We start from the raw sequence: 21,295 nt of genomic DNA on the forward strand, positions 1-21,295 counted from the left end.
GGTCCATATTTTAACACAATTTTAAATACTACACTATGAAGTATCGCATATGATACAAGTAGAGAATTGATGGAGGTGTGGTAGGAGATAAAATAGAAGTGGCAGAAAGCTAAATAAGAATGGATTTACAATGACACAGAAATAAAAAACCATGGTATACATTCTGTATATTGAGAGGTGGCATTAATCTGATGAGTCTGGAAACATTTCACAGTGCAGACTGTAGTGTGGGATTGATAAAGTGAAGTAAAAGGTAATGAAATGTTTACCAAAGAGTGTAAAATGAGTGGTAACATAAAAAATGTATTTACAGTTTCATTTTTTAATATTTGCAGGTAGTGGGGGGAGCCCTGGAGCCCTTAGGAATGGGGGTATCTGCCCGCTCCAAAACATACCCTTACAGTATACACACACACATATATATATATATATATATATATATATATATATATACATGAGTAAGAGTTTCCAGTCAGACACAAATGTTTGGAGTATGGCATCATACTGCTCTTTTTACAATAATGCAACAAGAGTATCAGTGAAGGGATTCAATTGCCATCCAAGTTTCCGTACTCTGTCACTTAAGGTCACATGACATTTGGGGACTTTATACTTTGATTGCTCCATGTTGTCAGTCTATATTTCTCCTCTGACTGTCATAGAATACCCTAGACTGGAGCCTAATTTGTAATATGGCACGTGGCATTATAAAACAATCTTCGCCATCCATTGTACATTTTTAAATGTCTTCATCCACTTAGAATAAAAAGCAAGCCCTGTTCGAAGTCATCTAACTAAGTATAACCTGGGTCTGACATTTGCTCATCCGAGTTACTTCTTCGAGACAAAAATAGGAGGCTTTGTGGTTGTCATGTGCTTGACAAGAAAAAAGGCAGTAGGCCAAGACACATTTGAGACAGATGGAATTTCTTGCTCCTGTGAAAATACAGTGCTAATATAATCCTGCCCTCTCCCCTCTTTAGACACAAGTGGATCTCTAGTACAGTGAACTGTCACACGAAACTAACAAGCAGGACGTGTTTCTTAGCAATCCAAGCTTCGGTCAAAAGTTCATGACTTAGCCGCCCAATGCCAACTTGGATGGAGATTTTAGGAATGGCTAGAAAATATTTTAATGTAATTCACCTTGCTGTGGTATTTCATTGATAACCTTTAAAAATGTAAGGATTGTGGACTAAACATTCCTCCACATGCTAGACATATTGCTAATAATAATGACACATTACAGGCATAGTGCTGCCTGACTACTGGATTTTATTCTAACAGCTCTGTTCAAGAATGTAACATGTTTTAATACCAGAGGATTTGTGTTTTGTTCACTGACCAAATTGCTTCAATAATGGTTATTGGAGTTAGAGCTGATAAGTGTGCCTTGTACATACCCGCTGACCTCATTCATTCCAAATGTGAGCATCTAAACTGTAATACAATGTTGTCAGTGGCCTTTAACACAGCATAGACACCGAGTTCAACAATAGTCTACAAAATGTAATCACTTACAATATTGGTGCATTTTTTATTAGTTTTACAAAAAGCATCCTGCAAGGTCAGCAATCACAGCAACAATGTAAGTGGTTTCCAAATCAAAAGTGTGAACAAGCCTTTGGGGTTCAGCTGAGAAACTGGTTGATAGAAAAGGGGAGGGAGGGCGAAGCTAATAGCCAGAGCCTGGCTACAGGGAGGTGGAAGGGACAAACTTTACAGTGTACAAAAACTTATTGTGGGATGTGACATGATGGGCCTGATTTATTAAAGCTCTCTAAGACTAGATAAGATAGACTATCATTGGAGAACCTGTGTGATACGTCAAACCTGGAACTAATTTCTTGAAAAACTGTTGTAATTAGTTGGCAAATGTTTTTAATCCTGGACCTGATCTGTTCTAGGTTTGCTGGATCACCCTTGATAATCTATCTTCTCCAGTCTTGAGGAGCTTTAATAAATAAATCTCATTGAATTCAATTTGGAAATGTACGAATCGTGGGTAAAATTGATTTGATCCAGTTTGAAAAATGTGTAAATTGTGGGTAAAATCTGTGTGAATCTTGAATCAAAACATTTACACATAGACCCCTAAGGTCTGCTAAGACCTGTTTTAGGGAGAATTGGATCTACAAAGATGGATTTTTCCAAATCACCAGATGCTAACTTGTATGTTTACACAAAAAATATACAACGGCCAGATTGTACATGCTTTTCAGATAACAAAGGAACAGTTCCAGTTTTGTTGCCCAGCAACATTTCTACAATGATTTAAAATGAGCATCAAAAATGAATTTCTAGGTTGGCCAGCATGGACAGTCCAACAATGTGATGTGGTTCAAGTGGCCACCGCAGCAGCAATTAGGAAGAAGCAAATTTCCCGACTGCTCAACTTTGAAGAGGTTGAAGATATCCTACATGAACCCACCACTGAAAGCTTGTACTTATCTATTATAAGAATGTCATGCAAAGAAGGGGTGGTATGTTGAAGGCTCATGGTTCCCTTTGTATTGGTGTGATGGCTATCCAAAAACAAAACACATCATACATAGATTTCCTTTAAAGTATTGATGCAGATAAAGCATGATAAACTGTAGCAGTGAGGATGTATACATATGTTTTGTACTTACTGATTTCTTCACTAAGCTGCAAATTTACTGTGGTCATCAAGGTGCAATTTGCCAAAGACAACCACCTAATGCAGAAGTTTCACAAAAAAAAATTAACTTACCTTTACATGTGAAAAGCCCTCAATCAATCCACAAACCAAGCCCAGTAAGCCCTGCACTGTCTCGGTTTCCTTCGTCTTTCTTGCACTTGCCATTCCTTCCAGCACCACTATCTTCTTTCTTCCAGGTTCTTCTTCACATCACCCAATCTCGCACTGCACAGGTATTGGATTGGGGGATGCATCTTCCTCCAAAAGTAAAAATAAAGTACCAATCTCACTGTGCATGTGTGGGATTGAGCATTTATTTACACACAGCACAGCCCATTGATGATGTATTTTAATGTAAGTAGTGTTAACTACTCAAATAGGAGTCCACCTCCTACAGTCTATAGTACAGACTTTACAGCAGAGCTCAGGCTTGGACAAGAGAAGCAGAGCAGAGCATCCATCAGGTGTGCTAAAGTTCATAGAAAATTATAAAAAGAAAAGAGTGCAAAATGACAAAGAAATTAGCTCATCAATGTCTTGCTCAAAGGCTAAGATTGGGGAGGGAATACATAAATGAAAGTGAGTCCACTCTAAAAAAAAATCAGGCCCCTTCTCTTTCTAGACAAGACTGTAAAATACCAGGAAGGATAGATAAAATATAATTCCATTGCCTGGTGATACAGCTCTAATTTTTGTGTTGTGATTTTAGCTGTTTGCCTGGAGTTCAACTTTTTAAAAAAGTCAACATTTAGAAAACTGTAAACAACAGCTAACAGTAAAAAAAATAATGAATGAGTTAATAAGGACTGAGTAAGGTAATCTAAGGGTTAAAAATCTGATTTCTTAAAATTTTCATTAAAAAATAGCTTTTTTGATAAAGAATGAGTCTAAATACATTGTAACAAAAATTTTGCTACTATGAGTTCTTAAACAAAGTATTCACACTGTCAGTGCTCCTGCAGGGAAAAGCAGGGCATACCAGGCAAATGAGGGCATACCACCCTGCTATGATTTAGTAATTCTCGATCATTTGTGAAATATTGCAAGATCATTTTTATCTACAATTTTTTTGAATAGGTATTTAAAAGATGGAGGACTTAATAATGCCAGTAAACCATTGTTTCTTATGTTAAGAAAAGACATGGTGTCTTATATAAGCCAGTATCTACTAAATATTAGGTGTGGTTCAAAATAATTTTGGCAGCCCTTGACATTTATTAGCAGTAACTCCCTGCTGCTTTCTCCAAGTGCAAGAGAGGGGTGTTAAGGGTCTGATTGTGGCCAGTATTTGAAGAAAAGGAGTGCAGAGGGTATTATGAAGGCAACAATAGAGTATATATAGAGTATATAATGAAAGGCAGTATAAACAGAAGAGGGGTGCAGGGAATATGACCATGACCACTAGTTGCAGCAGAGAAGTATGGAGGTTTTATTAATGACTGGTATGTACAAGGGAGGAATGCATAGATGGCAAGTGGCATGCACAGGAGAATGCAGATGGTATGCTAATGTCCACCTGTGGTGACAAGTTCTCCATTTGGAGACTCCATTGAAGACTAATAAAACCTTGATGCTTCACCAATCTGCAGCTGAGCCAGTTTCTAACAGAAGGACAATGAAGATAGCACCCAGTATTGCTCAGTGCTGAGATTTGTGGGTTCCCTGTGTGTTGATGGGATCTGGTAATGAGAGGGGTCTCAGTGAGATATGTCAGGCTCCCGGGAACAGAAGTTGAGGCCAGCACAGTGTAAGCAATGGTGGTGGAGGGGTTCTCAATTGTGTTTGAACATAAGTGACTAGTAGAGGTTCAGTAAAGAATCTTTTGATTGCTTTTGAAATGCACTCATTTTTGCACTGTATCTGTGGATAATATTTCTGCTTGTGATGTACGATTTAGTCTGTTCAAAAAACATATAAAGCTTACCAATGAGCTTTACATATGTGCTTTGTGTGGTCCAGGCTTCGGGACACCACTGAACAGAAAGAAATCATTGGGACTTGCCTACACACATAAGCCAGACTTTATGAATAGGATAGATCACAGTTTGCAATATCGCCTCTAAATTATATGTTACAGGGGAACCATAAAAAATGAAGAAAGAAAGCAAAGCAAATTAACAATTCACATTTTTAGCCTACTTTTACTGAACTTTTTTTGTAGAGCAAAGTAGTAATATTGCTGCAAATTACACTACCTGGCCATAAAGTTTTACTCTATATAATATTTCATTTATTTCATTTGACCCCCTTTGGCTTTGATTACAGTAACCATTTGCCGCAGTATTGTTTCAATAAGCTGATGCAATTTCACAAATTTATTTCTACGTTACATTAATTTTTCACAAAACATTTTGACTTGATGATAGGAGAGTCAGTCTGCTGCATAAAGTCCTCTCCAGCACACCCCAAAGAATCTCAATGGGGTTAAGGCCTGATGGCCAATTTATGTGTGAAAATGATTCCTCACACTCCCCGAACTTTTCACAATTTGAGTCCTCTAAATCCTGCCAATGTCATGTTGTTGAACCAACTGAAGCAACCCCAGATCATAAAAGTGCCCCCACAGGCTTGGGGACTTCATTAGATTGGCTGGGCAGTATGTATTTGCCCAGCCAATGATGCCCATGATAGAATTTTGGAGGTGTTGTATCAACTTTTTTCTTTTTTTTAATTTTTAATTTCTCCATTACGGAGATTACTACCTCTATTTATAATTGTCACCATTTCCACCATTAAGGCAGTGCAAGATGCATTTGTGATGTGCCAAAAGGACAACCATTAAACGCCATCTTACTGCTGTCCTATTGTCTTATTTGTGATAGTATCTGTGAAAGTATCAAACGTCTGTACAGGCATTAGTCTGACAAGTGTAAATAGCAATCAGGCAAATGCCCTGCTTAGAATGGGGCTTTCAGAAGTGAGGAACTTGTCAACTTAGGGAAGTATAGAAATCATCTGGATAGAAGGATCATTTTGTAAGACATGACATTTAATGCAGGTTGTAAAAAGGACACAATTACTATATGGCCAAAGCAATAAATTTGCAGTATTTGTATATTTTAACAAAGGACATCTGAGCAAAATTTATAGTCGGTTTGTATGTGGAAAATTTATTAGTCTAAATACAAGTTATTTATGTTTTGTAGAGTTTACCATGTAACAGTGACATTGACCATGCACAGAAATTTGGGTTTACAATCTTTGCACAAATCCCCTGTTCTGTAACATGATGACCTCTGTAAACAATTCATTTTGTATCCAAACAGGTAGGTAGTTGAATTTTAAAGCTGGTAGGTTGGTAGATCTAATGTATATTTCTTAGATATATTGTGCTAAATGATCAACTTGCAAGGTATGATATTTCAGGTAGCTTAGTAATTAAGAAGAGGTTCTTCTGACTCTACCCATCCAATAATGTGCGAGCCAAAATCCGATTTCTTTTGCAGCTGATTGGGTATTCTTTGCAAAGCAAATAACCCCTGAAAGAGATCATTCATTTATGCTTATATTTCTTTATTAAATTAACCCTATTGATAGATAATAGACGTAATGATACACAAATAATAGACCTATTGAGAAATGTAATATAGTGCATTACAAAGCTAAAATATAAAAAATGAATGGGAAAACACTTCCTTCTCAGTACAGACAGTCACAACTATGAACACTATGAACAACTAGGACTTTAATAACTTGCAAATTGATATTCTGTTACCTGTTCCACACTACTGAACAATCTTATCAGTCTGCAAAAGACCAATTTTATGCATTGCAAAATAAGAGTTTGTCTCAAATTATTAAAATTGCATATGCATTTATATAAAAACACTGTAGATAGAGAGATAATAGATGGCTAGATAGACTGCTTGTGACATTAGGCTACAAGATAAGTGAATAGATCACACTCCCCCCTCCTAGGTACAGGGACAAGCCTAGTAATAGCATCCCCCTGACACAATGACACCAGGCTGTGATTGGTTTCCTATTTTCCCACCTCTGGACCTCCCTTCTGCTCTCATCCACCTTCTCCTGTCCAGTCTGTAGGGAATGGAATGACGTGTGTGAGATTTAAATCCCCCAGCTGCAGCCAGGCTGACTCTGGGAGCTGGTCTGATGTTGTTAGTTGTTAGTCTGTCTTCTCAGTGACAAGGATCGCACACAGCAGCAGTAGCGTGGTCAGAGCTGACACCTAGATCGCGCATGTTGCTGCACCAACTACATACTCCAAAGGACTTTTCTATTAGGACTCTGATTTTACCTGCAACCCTGGACCTTAATGAACAAACACACCAAATCATCAGAGATTACCCACAAAAACCTTAAACAATCGACTTGGTCTCGCCATGAGCTGTTTGGATGTAATGTACCAAGTGTATGGTCCTCCACAACCTTACTTTACTACAGCTTATAGTCCTTACCACCAGGTGAGTTCTGGCATGATGGCCCCATAACATGCATTATTATTACTAGTATTATTATACATATAACATAATACACAGCGCTGTACATTACATAGGGGTTGCAAATGACAGATACAGACAGTGGCACAGGAGGAGAGGACCCTGCCCTGAAGAGCTTACAATCTATTAGTATAGTGTTAAGTACTAGGAACTGTAGCTCCATGGAATATTGCTTCTTACAGATGGAAGAGATATTTTATTCTGCTTTTGGGACAGGCTGAATTCTCACTACTTGCCTGGTTGTCATGCTTTGATATTTTCTGAGACATGGACCTGGGACAAGTCTGCATATCTGTAGTTCTGACTTGCTAACCTGCATGCTTCTTCCATGTCAGGGACTTAGAAAGTAGTAGAGCCAGGGACAACCAAGAAGAAAGTGACTTAGGATGGATATGCAGTGTTGTTCAATAGAAAAGTCAGTTCCCATTAATTACAGACTAAATGTACAGAAAGTCCAGATACCAAGTCCTTGTCTGCAATCTTCAGAAAAACAGAAAAGTTAATGCAGAAGTGATCTAGTGTCAATTATATATTGATTATAACTACAGAACATTTCACATGTGTGCATGGTGTGGAGGCCAGTGTGTCAGGCTAGGAGCCGCATTTCCCACACTCTGCACCTGTTCTACTCCATTTTCCTGTCTGTTCATTCACATTCTGCACCCTTGCAATCTCCCATTGTTTGCTCCACACGCGAAACCAATCGCTCAGGAGATTCCCATCACTGGCTGCTAAGGGTGTCTAATGCACCTCCAGGCGGGACATCTCTTCTGTACTTTATAGTATGATTGCTTCTCTGCACTCTTCTGTACTTTATTATATGATCACTTCTCTGCACTCTTCTTTACTTTATTATATGATCACTTCTCTGCACTTTTCTTAAATATATGATCACTTCTCTGCACTATTCTGTACTTTATTATATGATCTCTTCGCTTTATGTACTTTATAGTATGATCACTTCTCTGTATATACTTTATAGTATGATCACTTCTCGGCACTTTTCTTTACTTTAATATATGATCACGTCTCTGCAGTATTCTGTACTTTATTATATGATCACTTCTCTGCACTCTTCTGTACTTTATTATATGATCACTTCTCTGCACTCTTCTGTACTATATTATATGATATATAAAGTATATACAGAGTAGTGATCATATAATAAAGTACAGAAGAGTGCAGAGAAGTTATCATACTATGAAGTTTATAGTCTGATTGATTCTCTGCACTGTTCTGTATTTTATAATACGACAATTTCTCCCAAATCTTCTATGCTTTATAGTATGATCACTCCTTTCCACTTCTCTGTACTTCATTATATGATCACTTCTCTGCACTCTTTTGCACTTTATATAGTAATATTTCTTCTTTGTAATCTTGCTTCTCTGTATATACTTAATAGTATGGTCACTTCTCTACACTCTTCTGTACTTTATATGGGATGATTCCTAGCAATCCTCTGTACTTTATTATATGATGACCTGTCTGCACTCTCCTCTATAGTATGATCACTTCCACTCTGCATGCATTCTATTGTATGAAGAATTCTTTGCACTCTTCTTTTATTATGTGATCACTTCTCTACACTCCTCTGTGCTTTATAGTATGATCACTTATCTGACGTCTCCACTGTAGTATAATAAATCACTGCACACACCTCCATAGTAAGATCACTTTTCGTCCATCTCCTCCACAGTATGATCACTTCTCTGCACACTTTAGTACTTTATACAATAATCACATCACTGCATTATTTTCAATAGTACGATCACTTTTCTGCTTGTGTTTATAGTATAGTAGTAATAATTCTCTGCACATTTCTGTACTATAGTATGATCACTTCTCTCACTACTTTATGTTATAATCATTTATCTGCAACATTCTGTACTTCGCATTATAATGACTTCGCTGCAATGTTCTGTACTTTTGTCTGCATTCTTCTTTACTTTATAATGTGAATTCTTTGCAGTGAACAGTGTGGCTTGTGTACACTCTTCTGTGATTTTTTTGTATGGTGACATCTCTGCGATCTCCTGTACTTTATTGTATGACTTCTCTGCACTCTAATGTACTTACCAGCATCACGTGTTGGCTCTCTTCTCTGCTTTATTACATGGTGACATCTCTGCAATCACATTTTATTATTATTATTATTATTATTATTAATAAACAGGATTTATATAGCGCCAACATATTACGCAGCGCTGTACAATAAATAGGGATTTAGTGGACGATGCTTTTTCTATACTCTTCTGTGCTTTATAGTATGGCTTCCCTGCACTCCTTCATACTTTTTTACAATGACTTTACTATATAGCCTGCTATTTCTGTACTATCCTCAGTTATCTGAGCTGACTAGTCTGCACTCTTCTGTACTATATAAGTGATTTGTCTGTACAATATATTGCATTTCTCCTTTGTACTATATAGCTATATTTTCTGTACCATATATACTCTCATATCACTTTACTCTCCTGTACCATATTATTGGATATCTTTGTTGTGTGTTATAGCATGCCTTCTATGCACTCTACTTCTGTTTCTGTCGCTTTATCCACTCTTTTCGTAGGTTACAGCATGTTTTTTCACTATCCCTGTATTTTATTGCATCTATCCCTCTTTTTGTAGTTTATAGCATATTTTCTTCTCTTTCTCTGCTCTCTACCATCTTCCTCTCTTCTTACTCTTTGTATACTTACTCTATCTACCTTGTCTCTTTATTCTTCTAGATTTATGCTTTTCTTTGGATTTTATTTTAGCATGTCTCTCTCTCACTTCCATCCTATGTATAGTACTTTATAGAATGTTTTGGGATAAGTTGCTTAGAATTAGTCAAACCTTACCTAGAAATTTGAACTGTGACGTCCAATTTCACCATTAGCTTTAACTTCGATGTGATTATGTTTGCATTTTGTGTTAGAATTGGATGTTTCCGAACTAATAAAATAATACATTCTATCGAATAAAGCTTACCGGATAGTTGTAATAAACAAAAAACAGACTAAAATAGATGAGAACATAAATATATAGACAGGCACATCGGTAAATATTCGTTTACTTTTATAATAGTTCTTCACTTGCTGCGCAGAATGTCTTGATATTCTCTTCCCTTAATGTGATATTTTTATATTTAGTTATAGTAAATTATTAAAACCCTATTTCTTGCTAGTATTCTATCTTAAAGTTTATAGTAATGTGATATTATGTATTTTATTCAATAATATAAAAGCCTAAATTATCAATGTATTAACTTTTTATAGTAAGGCGATCTAACCATTAACCTGTTCCCTGCCAATACCACTGTCTCCTTCTATTATAATAAAATTAACCAATATTTGTCTACTTTACCCTAATGTGATATATTATAAGCACCTTTGCTGTCAATAAGGTTTATGCATTCGTGTATAAAAAATATTACTATTAAGCCCTTTGCTGCCAAGATCATCTAGCTATTGGTTTACATTCATTAGAAATTATCGGTGACCCCCTTTGCTGCCAAGAATGTGTAACTATTGGTTCGCATCCATTTGATATTAACCCCTTGGGTGCCAAGAATGTCAATGGGCTTTTTTTTAGTGTAAGGATCTAGGAAGCCGCAGACACTAGTGGGACAAATGATTCTTGGCACAGGGACCTAGTGAAGGACTAGGGAAATGACTACTAACATGAGAACATTTGTTTTTCCATGGGAGATGGACAATAACAAGTGTTCCTGTCATTGCCCCCAGCACAGAAGACTTGTGCCTGCACAGTTATTCTATATGAGTAGTTGATGGGACAAGAGCTGTCTAATGCACTTTAGTACATACTGCAGATCTCATTGTTATACTCCATCTGATCTGCTCTGCTCTTAATGAGTTAAAGCTTGGTATTTATATGGCTGATGGTTGTTATCTGATTTTATTACACAGAAATTAGCCTTTTATTCGAAGATGCAGGAAGCCCCAGAGAGTGGTAGCAACAGTAATGGGAGCAGTGGCAGCTCATTCTCCAGCCATACCCCAGCCAATATTAAAGAAGAGGACTGCAGCCCTGACAAGGAGAGTCCTCCAGAAGCTGAATACATCAACTCCAGATGTGTCCTGTTCACCTATTTCCAGGGAGATATCAGCTCAGTGGTGGATGAGCATTTCAGCAGAGCTCTCAGCCAGCCCAGCAGTTATTCCCCCAGCAGTGCTGCTGCCAAGAGTGCCAGGGGTGCCAGCTCATGGAGGGGTGAGTACAAATGACTGTGCCAGAATGATTAGAATGTACCATTGTCATGGAGCAGGACAAACTTTTTGCAGCAAATGTACAAGTACCCCTTGCAATTTTAATTGCTGTTCTAACCCTTGTTAGCATGGTAATGATCAATGTGCAATCACTATTAAATGCATTAGATTTATACAAAACATTCAATATACTGACCATTAAACCAATGTATTGTTTAGGTATAATTAATAATATTTGGTGAGTGGAGGCAGAACCAATGGTATTAAATATTAGGTGTCAGTTGTACAATATAAACATTCTGGAAATTATTTGATGTTACAATAAAAGATGCTAGATGGTTAAATAATGTATAGCCCTAAATACAATTGAAAAAAAACTACATTTGTCATTTTTAGTTAATTTTTTAATATGTTCTATGTCGTGTTAGATGGAAATGTAACAATACATTTCAAATTTAGAGAAGAGGGCTATATATGTGGAATAATTACTAAGGCAGGAAAACCCTTTTAATACCATGATCATGATTCATTGTATCATTTATCTTTGTGCTAAATAATCAATGAATATGTTAAGTGTACCTTGTTGCACATATTCATATCATAGATGTACATATTTTATAGGTACAGATGTGTGTCTTCTACACATGGTACATATCTGTAATCCAATAATATTATGTATTTAAATCATTTGTTTTATTGCTCCTGGTTTTTAATATATGCTTCCTGAAAGAGCAAACACCTAGAAAGTATATATATATATATATATATATATATATTAACAGTCACCTGAGCTTCAGCAGTATTATATTATTAGCAATATATTATTATTTATTTAATATTCATTACTTATGTTACTGGATGTCTGAACTTCACAAGTTCCAACAGTGTTTGTAATCTTTGGACCAAACAAACTGTATACTGCTGACATGAGTTTGACTGATTGACAAAACAGTTTACAGCCAGCAAGGGATATTTGTCATGTCTGTCTTGGACGAACACTTTGTGCTCTGGTTTCAAACATGCACAGAAATGCAGAACATTCAGTTTTATGGCAGAAGAGATCTCAGTCTGCTAAAATAGATTAATCTTACAATGCTTTGCATGCTGTCTTACTGAATAATGAACCTAGAAGAGAAGTATGGCTGAAACAAACATATTAAAATATGATATAGGTCATGCAATCATGTGATCATGTGTGATCCTATGTAACAATTATAGTTTTTAAAGCTGCTTTTATTAATATTATTTTTGGTGTTATTTAATAATTATAGTGAGTTAACCTATTTTGCAGTTCTATATTGATCATATTAAAGGGTTCTAATCAGAGCATGTCCAGAAGGACAACTTGTATTATCTATTCACAGGGTACTGTAGGCCAAGCTGATAGCCTTTTCATCAGCTACATTTGTTTTCTTTTTTTTTCCGAAAATCAGTTAAGTTCTAGCAATGGTATATGCTGCAACCATTTATATTACCCCACACAGCTTAAGCCATTTGTTTCTGAGAAAATTGCTAAAATGACACAACAATCACCAAATGTCTATAGGCTTCAGTTGATGTTTAATAACCCTACCTCAGCCACTTAAAGTTTACACATTTGCATTAATGGCAAATTGACACATAACCTAGTTAAACTCCTAAATCGAACTTAGATATGGGAAAATGAATGTAGAGATATGAACCTTAGTAAAAAGTTATACTTAGTTTTTTGCTGCTCTTTCATGTGCTCAGTGCATACAATCTACAATAATACAATCTGCATTGACATTAATAACTGTATATAGTTAGCAATGTTACCTATCAGGTTTTGTCAAGTGCATGTCCCAGTTATACAGATAAGTATCGCAAACGCACAAAAACACACAAAAGCACAGATGAATGTACTCAAATATGGGGGTTCATTTACAAAAGGTGTCATTTAAACCTCTATTCATTGTAAATATCCATTCTGTGTCAGAGGGATTTATGGATGTTCCTCTGAAATTAATTGGGGATTTAACTGAACACACACTGGAGTGAATGATTCCTTTACTAAATCAGCTGCACATGGGATTATTTCATACAGAGTTCCTAATATTAAGTATTAACAATGGAGCAGTACACTGTATACAGTTACTGTACTACTTTAAGAAGCTAGAAGTCTGTATAACATAAAGTTTTAATTGATTAAAGCAACACATGTAAAACTAAGTATCCTATATGTTGTATGCTTAGTGAGCCTAGATTAAAGAATTGTCATAAATATACAAAAAGACTTGGATTTCCAACAATTACTAATGACATTCAATAGCATGTTTCTGCTGAGACAGTTTTGTAAAATTGAATTGTAATTTTAAATGCACCATGGACCCCACCATGTAAAGCAACCTAGGCACAAAAAAAAAACAGAAAAAAACTCCAACCCTTAGTTCACAGGCTATCTGTAAAAGTGCTGGAGATTTTAACACAAGGTGACAAAATTGATTATTGAAGCACTTCCGGCTGCATGGACATGCCATCATCAATAAAGACACTAAAATCAATTTATGTAGAGTCTTAAGCCTATTTTAGCTCATTGTTAGTGTTTTGGATTTGCTTATATATAAATATTGATAGTAAATAAATAGCATACTAATTTTATTGTATTTAGCAATGAGTTTTGGATTGGGCAAGGTACATGTCACATATGTTTCCAAGTTTTTAGATTTAAAAGTGTTGAAATATATAAAATCTCAGTAATTCATGGATGTTTTTAAAATAGTAAATTTTAGGTTAGTATAATTAATGTCATAAAATGTTTTGCACGCAAAAATTAAATTGATAGTAACATTGAAAGAATTATTTTGTTTCCATAGTAGGCATGTTTTTTTATGTTTTTTACATACATCATGTATGCATTTTTATTTACATAATGAGATTTATTTTGAATGTCCAATATGTGTTCTTTATAAAATACCATGGAACCATACTAATACCAGTGTCACTTGGAAATGCAGCCTGTTTAGACTCACCAGAACAAAAGGGAGGGTGATCAGTAAATGCTGCCACACTTAAGAATCACGTATGCTGTAAAGGTTTAGGTTAGTTAAAGATGGTGGTCTGGGGATCTGACTGACATTAAATAACTAAACAAAATAACCTGTAGCTTTGTAATCTGTACAATAATAGCCATTGCTGTGAACAAATCATTGATAGATGCATGCATCTCATAGTTTTTTGTTTTTTTTGTACACCCATATTGCATGGGAAAAAAAGAAGAGATCATATATGTACTGATGTGGACTTTTATACTGATTTTTGCTCATTTGGGCATCCGTCTGCCTCAAAAGGGTATCTCCCATATTAAACAGACTATTGGCCCAAGAACAACTATGCCGTTGTAAGTAAGAACAAGTATACCTACCCTTCTCAGTACCATTGCATAAATATTGTGGTTGTCAAATATACAATTTATACGTATATATATTTCCCATATAATGCTGCTTTTGCTTTAACCAACTAAAATCGATTTTTTACACTCATAATAAAAATATAAAAAATAATATTTTTGTTAGTTACTGAAATGTTTTTCAACATATATTTTAGTGTTGTTTTATTTAGAAGAGCAGTAGCAACATGTTATTAGTATTGAAGGCCATTCTTTGATCATTGATTGATTTTTTATGTTTTGTTTTATTTGTCTCTTAGCAGAAACAACTTTTCCCATGAGCCAAAGAAGTTTCCCACCATCCTTTTGGAACAGCAGTTACCAGCCAAATGCAGTTGCAGCCCCCTCATCGCTGGGCAGCAGCTTAGCCAGTCCTCTTGCTGGTCCCCACAGTGAAATTCCTTTTGGAGCAGATCCTTATTCCCCTGCTTCTCTTCATAGTCACCTACACCAGGGTCCACCTGAGCCCTGGCATCATGCCCACCACCATCACCACCACCATCACCCATATTCAATCGGAGGAGCAATAAACAGTCAAGGTTCAAGTTACCCTCGGCCTGGCATGCATGAAGTTTATAGTACGCACTTCGATCCTCGCTACAGCTCTTTACTTGTTCCAACATCAGTCCGACCCCACAGGATCACCCCTGCAGGTTCAGCACCTCCTGCAGCACAGTGTGATTTAGGCAAAGGAGAAGCAGCAACCTCTGCATGGACAACACCTGGGCCTTATCCAGGACCAGCAGGAGACATGGGACAAAGCCTTAGCCTCAATGTGGATGCAGGTAAGCAGTATTTAAAAATGACAAATTCACCTGGAACACTTTTTACATGTAAAGGTAGAGTTTTTCTTGCAGCAGGACATTTTTGAATGTTAAACAGGCCCAGTGCCTGTACCAGTTTAGAACACTTGTATGCTATAAATAGTATGTGGATTTCTACACTTATACATAAATATAGGCATGTGGCTTATTTATGGTAGTAAAGGTATTATTATTTCTCTTTCATCTCTTTGCAATGACATCACATAGGCATCATTTAACAGATCGGCCACCAGTAACTAGTGTAGGGTGTTAGAAACAGTAAAAGATTGCTGTTATAAAGATGCTAAAATTCAATACAAATGCAAAATAAGAGGGGTCTAATAGCTAAATGTGCAGCCGCACCAGCATGTTTGAAAAGGTTCTTCTATACCAAATGATAAGCCTTTATACCAGCAACCAGTAATCTTGCCCTATGTTTATGCTATTCTCAGTCATCAGCAGCAGATTACCAGTTTATTTTGTTTCCGTTTCATGCTAATCACTATTATGATAGATCACCTGCAAACTAACTTTAAATATAGTAGACTTGCAGTAGTCCCTAGGCAGATTCCTCATATTTTTTCTGTGATAGAAATGTTACACATCGGCCACAAGTTTTATATCAGTTTGTGTTTTTTCCCAAAGTGCCATCATTTAGGAGTCTTTCTATCATTAGGATTACTCTCTATCATTTAATTATTAATGATACACACATACCACCAAGCAGGGAGACATGTTACATACATGCCACCTGACTATTTTTCTGCCAATGTATCCAAATTCAGGTAAGATGTTCACTAATACACTAATACTGCCCATAAAGTCCTTCCGTAGAATTAATTACCAAGCGGACAAGAAAATTATATAAAATGCAATTTAATATATGAAGTCCTATTACAGTTAAACAGTCAAACTAAAGGTTTGTAATTATTCCCTTATAACATGTTTAAACATATTCAATAATTTCCATTTCTGTCTACTTACTATCCTCCTAATAGAGTTTAGCTAACATTCTTAAAAACATGATCAACTTTTCAGCTGCTTAAATGTTGTATATTTAAAGCAACTAATCCCCAAAAAACAATAAAAAAAGACCCATAAAAGAGGATTGTATTCAGAAGGTAAATTTTAGTGCTTGCCAACAGAGCTTAGAGCTTTTAGAGAATTGTAATTGCTTGTGCTTGCATTTGCTTTCCCTAATTTTGCTCACTCAGTGTATCTTCTTCAGAGCATTAGCAGTTTTTTAAAAGATATTCTCACTTGTGTAAAAATGTAAAAATTGATCAGTTCAGATTGTGTATGGAGTGATTAGATTACCATTGTGCTTATGACAATGTAAGCGTATGATGACCATAAGATAACCATTGGTGTATTTAGAAATAATTAATGCTTATGAAAACAACTTGTTTAGCATAGCATATGTTTCTTTGTGCTTTTAATTCCTAATTATCCTAATGCCTTTATCTATATGAGAATGGGTAATTAAAGATATATGGATAAAAAAACAGAAAAGTGAAAAAAGTACATTTGAAAAACTAGAATAATGATGGCCACACACCAGACATTTTGGTCTGGATGATGCAAACATTAAAAGCCAATTGAAATGATCACCACTGATGTGCAAATTTCCAAACCTTGGAAACATTATTAATATTTATCAAGAGCAATTGTGGCGTCTGTATCAAATGAGAAAAAAAAAAGGAATGGTGAGCAGCTTAATATTTGCTGACTCCTCATGTGTTTACCCCCTTGGCTTCTTTTATATATATATATAGATAATGGCATTCTTCTCAATAGTAGATGAATAAAACAAATATGACATACCCAAAACTATATATAACAGATTGGATATGTCAGCCTAGTATCAGGGACCCGCATAAGCACTAATATATTAAAGTAATTTTGGTACTATTCAGAGTAGTTTTATTTCTATTCAGATGCCTAACACACGATCCTAATGCAACCTGTTCAAGTTTTTTGAATAAGGGTGCTTTGTCAGGTAGGAACTGTTGTCCATGGACCCCATTAGGAGCACAAAGTGAATGTTATCCTGTGATATTTAGTAAATAATTGTCATTTAGAGTGCAGAACATTGTTATAAAATATAAATTCATCAAAAACCGAATAGTTCATGTTTAAAAGAGCTGAAAGAAAAATAGCCTGCTATCTTGGATTTTAGAAAAGAGAATCTAATTCCTTTCATGTTTTGCTTTATATAGAACATAGAAGTCACAATCCAAGTCCTAATTAGTAATCAATGCAAAAAATGAAGGGTAAGGATGGTGACTGAGTCATCTTGTGCACTGAATTCTTCAGCTTCTTCAAAATTCTTCAGCATTGAATTCTTGAATGTTTAATTGAAAAGGCTATTCACTATCATTTTATAAAGTAATCTTTGGCCAAAATTTTTTTATATATATTCATTGCTTTTATCAAACCTTTTCTAATATTTTAAACATTTTCCTCTAATTACCACAACATACCCGTTTCCTAAAACAGTGCTGGTGCTTGCTTTTTTTCACCCTATCCTTAAACAGCTTGTACCTTCATCTTCTCATACACCTCTTTCTACCTCATTCTCCTTCTCTGCCTCCTCCATTCCCAGGTTTACAGTCTCAAGATAAAAGCAAGGATCTGTACTGGTTATAAAACCTGTTGCCCCCCCTTCCCCAGCAGATTCTTTCCACCTTGTAGAATTTGGTGGCTTTGTGAGCTGACATGGAGTTGCTTTGGTTTGGTGGTAACAGCTTGTAATCTTGGTTTGCAGCTCGACGCTACACCTTCTGCGGAGGACCTCTCCTGAGCTGATCTTCTCAAAGAAGGACCTTTTACATCAAAGTCCAGAAACACATGTGCCCCAGCACTAAGACTTCAACAAGAGGATGGAAACGGGACTCCACTCTACAGGCCAAGTGAGAGGAGACACAATTATTTCCCCCTTGCTCAGAGACTTGTATTTTTATTTAAAATGTTCAGCAAACTGATTGGTGCCACCAAAAAATATAAATAGATATAATTATATATTAATATAAATCCCATTGTTTTCTTATGAGGAAAAGAAAAAAAGACTATTTTTGTTGTGAATATTTTTTATGCCTATGTCAAAATGTACTTTCCAAGCCAAGCTGCCTGTGAACAAAGATCCAGTGTACTTGTAGTATTCTTTTTCTGACTGCACAGACAAAGCACCCCAAACACACATAGAGACAATTGTAACAAGGGAAATGAATAATTGTCAGTGGACTAAGAGCGCATATGTGGACATACAATACAGTCTGCTATGAGTGGCAAGAATTTTCCAGGGCCACCTGCCCACAGCTTATAGAAATGCAGCTGTTAGATGGACAACTGTTCAAACTCCAGAAATATGACAAGCAAGGTGGCACTTCTCAGGGTTTAGCCCAACAATTGCATCTGATTTTTTTTTTTTACAAGGAGAATTTTATGATGAAAGAAGAAACGCTTTAGAACATTGACAGCTTCTGCATAGATGGAACAACTGCAGCAGGTGAAAGGAGATACTTTGCAGAAACACATTTCAGAGCGGACAATTGATCTCCTCTGTGTGTGTATACGTTGCTGTCATTCTGTCACTTTAATTTGTTTGAGAAACTGTGAGAGATGTATTTAATTGTAGGGATTCTGCATTAAAATATTTTCATGTCCTTAGATGTGTTGATAAGCTAACCAAAATATTTTTTTCTTGTTTTTAGAAGGGAGTAAAATGACCAAGGCAGTTCAACTTCACAGGTTAATTTATGATGCGTCCAAAAGGCAAAAACTTTAAATATATAGCCGATTTATAGAAGCCAAGAGCATGGTCAAGTTTGAAGAGGTTGAAATTAACATTCAATTTAACATTAGGTTTAATTGGTTGCTGAGTTACACCTGCACATTTGCTTTGGAGTTCTTTGCTCAAATTTTCATTATTCAGCCTGTGCATAATATTTAAATTGATTCCGTTGCATGTCAAGTTTAGGATCGCTGGTGTGGAATATTTTAAGGATAAAGATTCACTTTACGTTTAGCACTGTCTTTTATAACAAGATGTGACAATCAGCCACTTTAATGTTTTCTATAGCATTTCAGACTCCATAATATAAACCTGCATGAAATTAGGAGCTCTAAGAAGTTGAAATTTTTGTCCCTAACTATAGCAGATACTGTAGCTACTATTTAAACCCAGCATATTGTCCTAATATATGCTATACAAAACAAGATCTGCCATGGGCCTCTTATGACAAAGGGCAAAAATGACTTTGGATTTGCTGACCTTTTTATTTAATTTATTTTCTTTTTGGGGAATTTTTATCTATGAAAATTCTGGAGGAAGACTGTCAAACCTTTGTATTTAAATTCACTTTGTAACCATTTAAAACCCTAAGCAAGGAACAGGACCCATGAAGCTGAACTCCAGGCAAACAGCTAAGTACACAGATCAAATACAAGTATTGAAGTTGTCTTACATGCCAAAAAATTCAAAATTTCTGTTCATTTATTTATGGGGTTTTATGGAGGTGCCACATCATAAGTCCTTGCTGGTAGGACAGTGACTTTTTTTTCTCTGCTGCAGTGTAGTAACATCAATTTTCTCCCTCATACTGTGATTGCCAAGAGAAAAGGCAGAAAACTTTTGATCTAATCTTTCTGACACTTTTCTATCTCATCCTGCCAGCATGCCAGACACATTACAGTCGGACTATACAATATACACTACATCCTCCAAAAAAGTGTAGTGCAGAAGTATACCTGATTGAACTTGGACTGGTTAGGAAGACCCTTACATACCACTGCTGGTAAATCTTAAAAACTTAATAGGTACAAAGGCTAGGCTAGGTATATCAATGTCTGTATAGGCTTACCCATCAGTCCTAGTAAGAAATCTCAGTAACATGACCTGAAGACGTTGCAGCAGTGCACTGAAAAAATAAAATTAATCTTGCTACCACATCTTTGGACTTGTAAGCCTAATATATTCACCATTGTCCTTGCGATATATTTTAAATGATTCCAGGTTTGGTTTCTGTGAATAGGAACAAAAAATGCTGCAGAATCTGCATTTTTTTATCTAATAGATACTTGTATACAGACTTTCCTACCTTACCTTCCTCTACCTTTCATATGTCTAGACTTTGGGTGTGATTTGTTAAAGCTCTCCAAGGCTGGAGAGAATACACTTTCATCAGTGAAGCTGGGTGATCCAGCAAACCTGAAATGGATCTGGTCCAGGATTGAAAATATTTGCTAGCAAATGACTTTGAAGAAATCCATTCCAGGTTTTCTGGATCACCCAGCTTCACTGGTGAAAGTGTATCCTCTCCAGTCTTGGAGAGCTGTAATAAATCAGGCCCTTTGAGTCTAGGTCTGCCTTGATCACTTTGCAATGTTCAGCATTGAAAACTGGTTGATAAATTCATCTGGGTATAGAACATGCAATAAGACCTCATTCTTTCCATAACTATTTTAACACTTCTGGCAGGGCATATAGTCGTCAGGATGGATAAATGTTGTTATTACATTCAAGTATGTGCCTGGGTGAGATGTGTTTGTGTGCCCAGAAATATTTTAAGGGAGCAACCACTTCATGATTTATTGCTTAGATACTTGATACCTTTGCCTTCCTTGTCCAGGTAATTTTGGTGAACAAGTGTCTAATAATACAGGATGGACAGATTAAATTAACATACTGCTTGATTTATAGGTGACACTATGCCGACACCTTCCAGTATGCCTAGGCTTCTGGTCTTGTA

General features: G+C 36.1%; 1 protein-coding gene across 2 annotated transcripts; it reads left to right on the top strand.

The window, feature by feature from the left end:
* Positions 1 to 6,725: 6,725 nt before the first annotated feature.
* On the top strand, positions 6,726 to 19,210 carry VGLL2 (vestigial like family member 2). 2 transcript variants are annotated; one of them, XM_072408800.1, is made up of 4 exons: positions 6,726 to 7,086; positions 11,037 to 11,340; positions 15,006 to 15,527; positions 18,313 to 19,210. In XM_072408800.1, exons 1-4 carry the CDS (start codon positions 7,006 to 7,008, stop codon positions 18,351 to 18,353), a joined length of 948 nt encoding a protein of 315 aa, XP_072264901.1. In that variant the 5' UTR covers positions 6,726 to 7,005; the 3' UTR covers positions 18,354 to 19,210. The 2 variants fall into 2 exon arrangements, with proteins under 2 accessions (XP_072264901.1, XP_072264900.1); XM_072408799.1 differs by having other exon boundaries at positions 6,728 to 7,086; positions 15,003 to 15,527.
* Positions 19,211 to 21,295: the final 2,085 nt, after the last annotated feature.

The sequence above is a fragment of the Pyxicephalus adspersus genome, chromosome 4 (genome assembly GCF_032062135.1).
Source record: "Pyxicephalus adspersus chromosome 4, UCB_Pads_2.0, whole genome shotgun sequence".
NCBI classification, from domain to species: domain Eukaryota; kingdom Metazoa; phylum Chordata; class Amphibia; order Anura; family Pyxicephalidae; genus Pyxicephalus; species Pyxicephalus adspersus.

What these genes read in the sequence shown, in the direction of transcription:
- VGLL2 (XM_072408799.1), top strand. Translation starts at nt 7,006, where the DNA reads ATGAGCTGTTTGGATGTAATGTACCAAGTGTATGGTCCTCCACAACCT. An exon ending in CTTATAGTCCTTACCACCAG is followed by an intron (nt 7,087 to 11,036) that starts GTGAGTTCTGGC and finishes TTTATTACACAG; the next exon opens with AAATTAGCCTTTTATTCGAA. An exon ending in TAGCCTCAATGTGGATGCAG is followed by an intron (nt 15,528 to 18,312) that starts GTAAGCAGTATT and finishes CTTGGTTTGCAG; the next exon opens with CTCGACGCTACACCTTCTGC.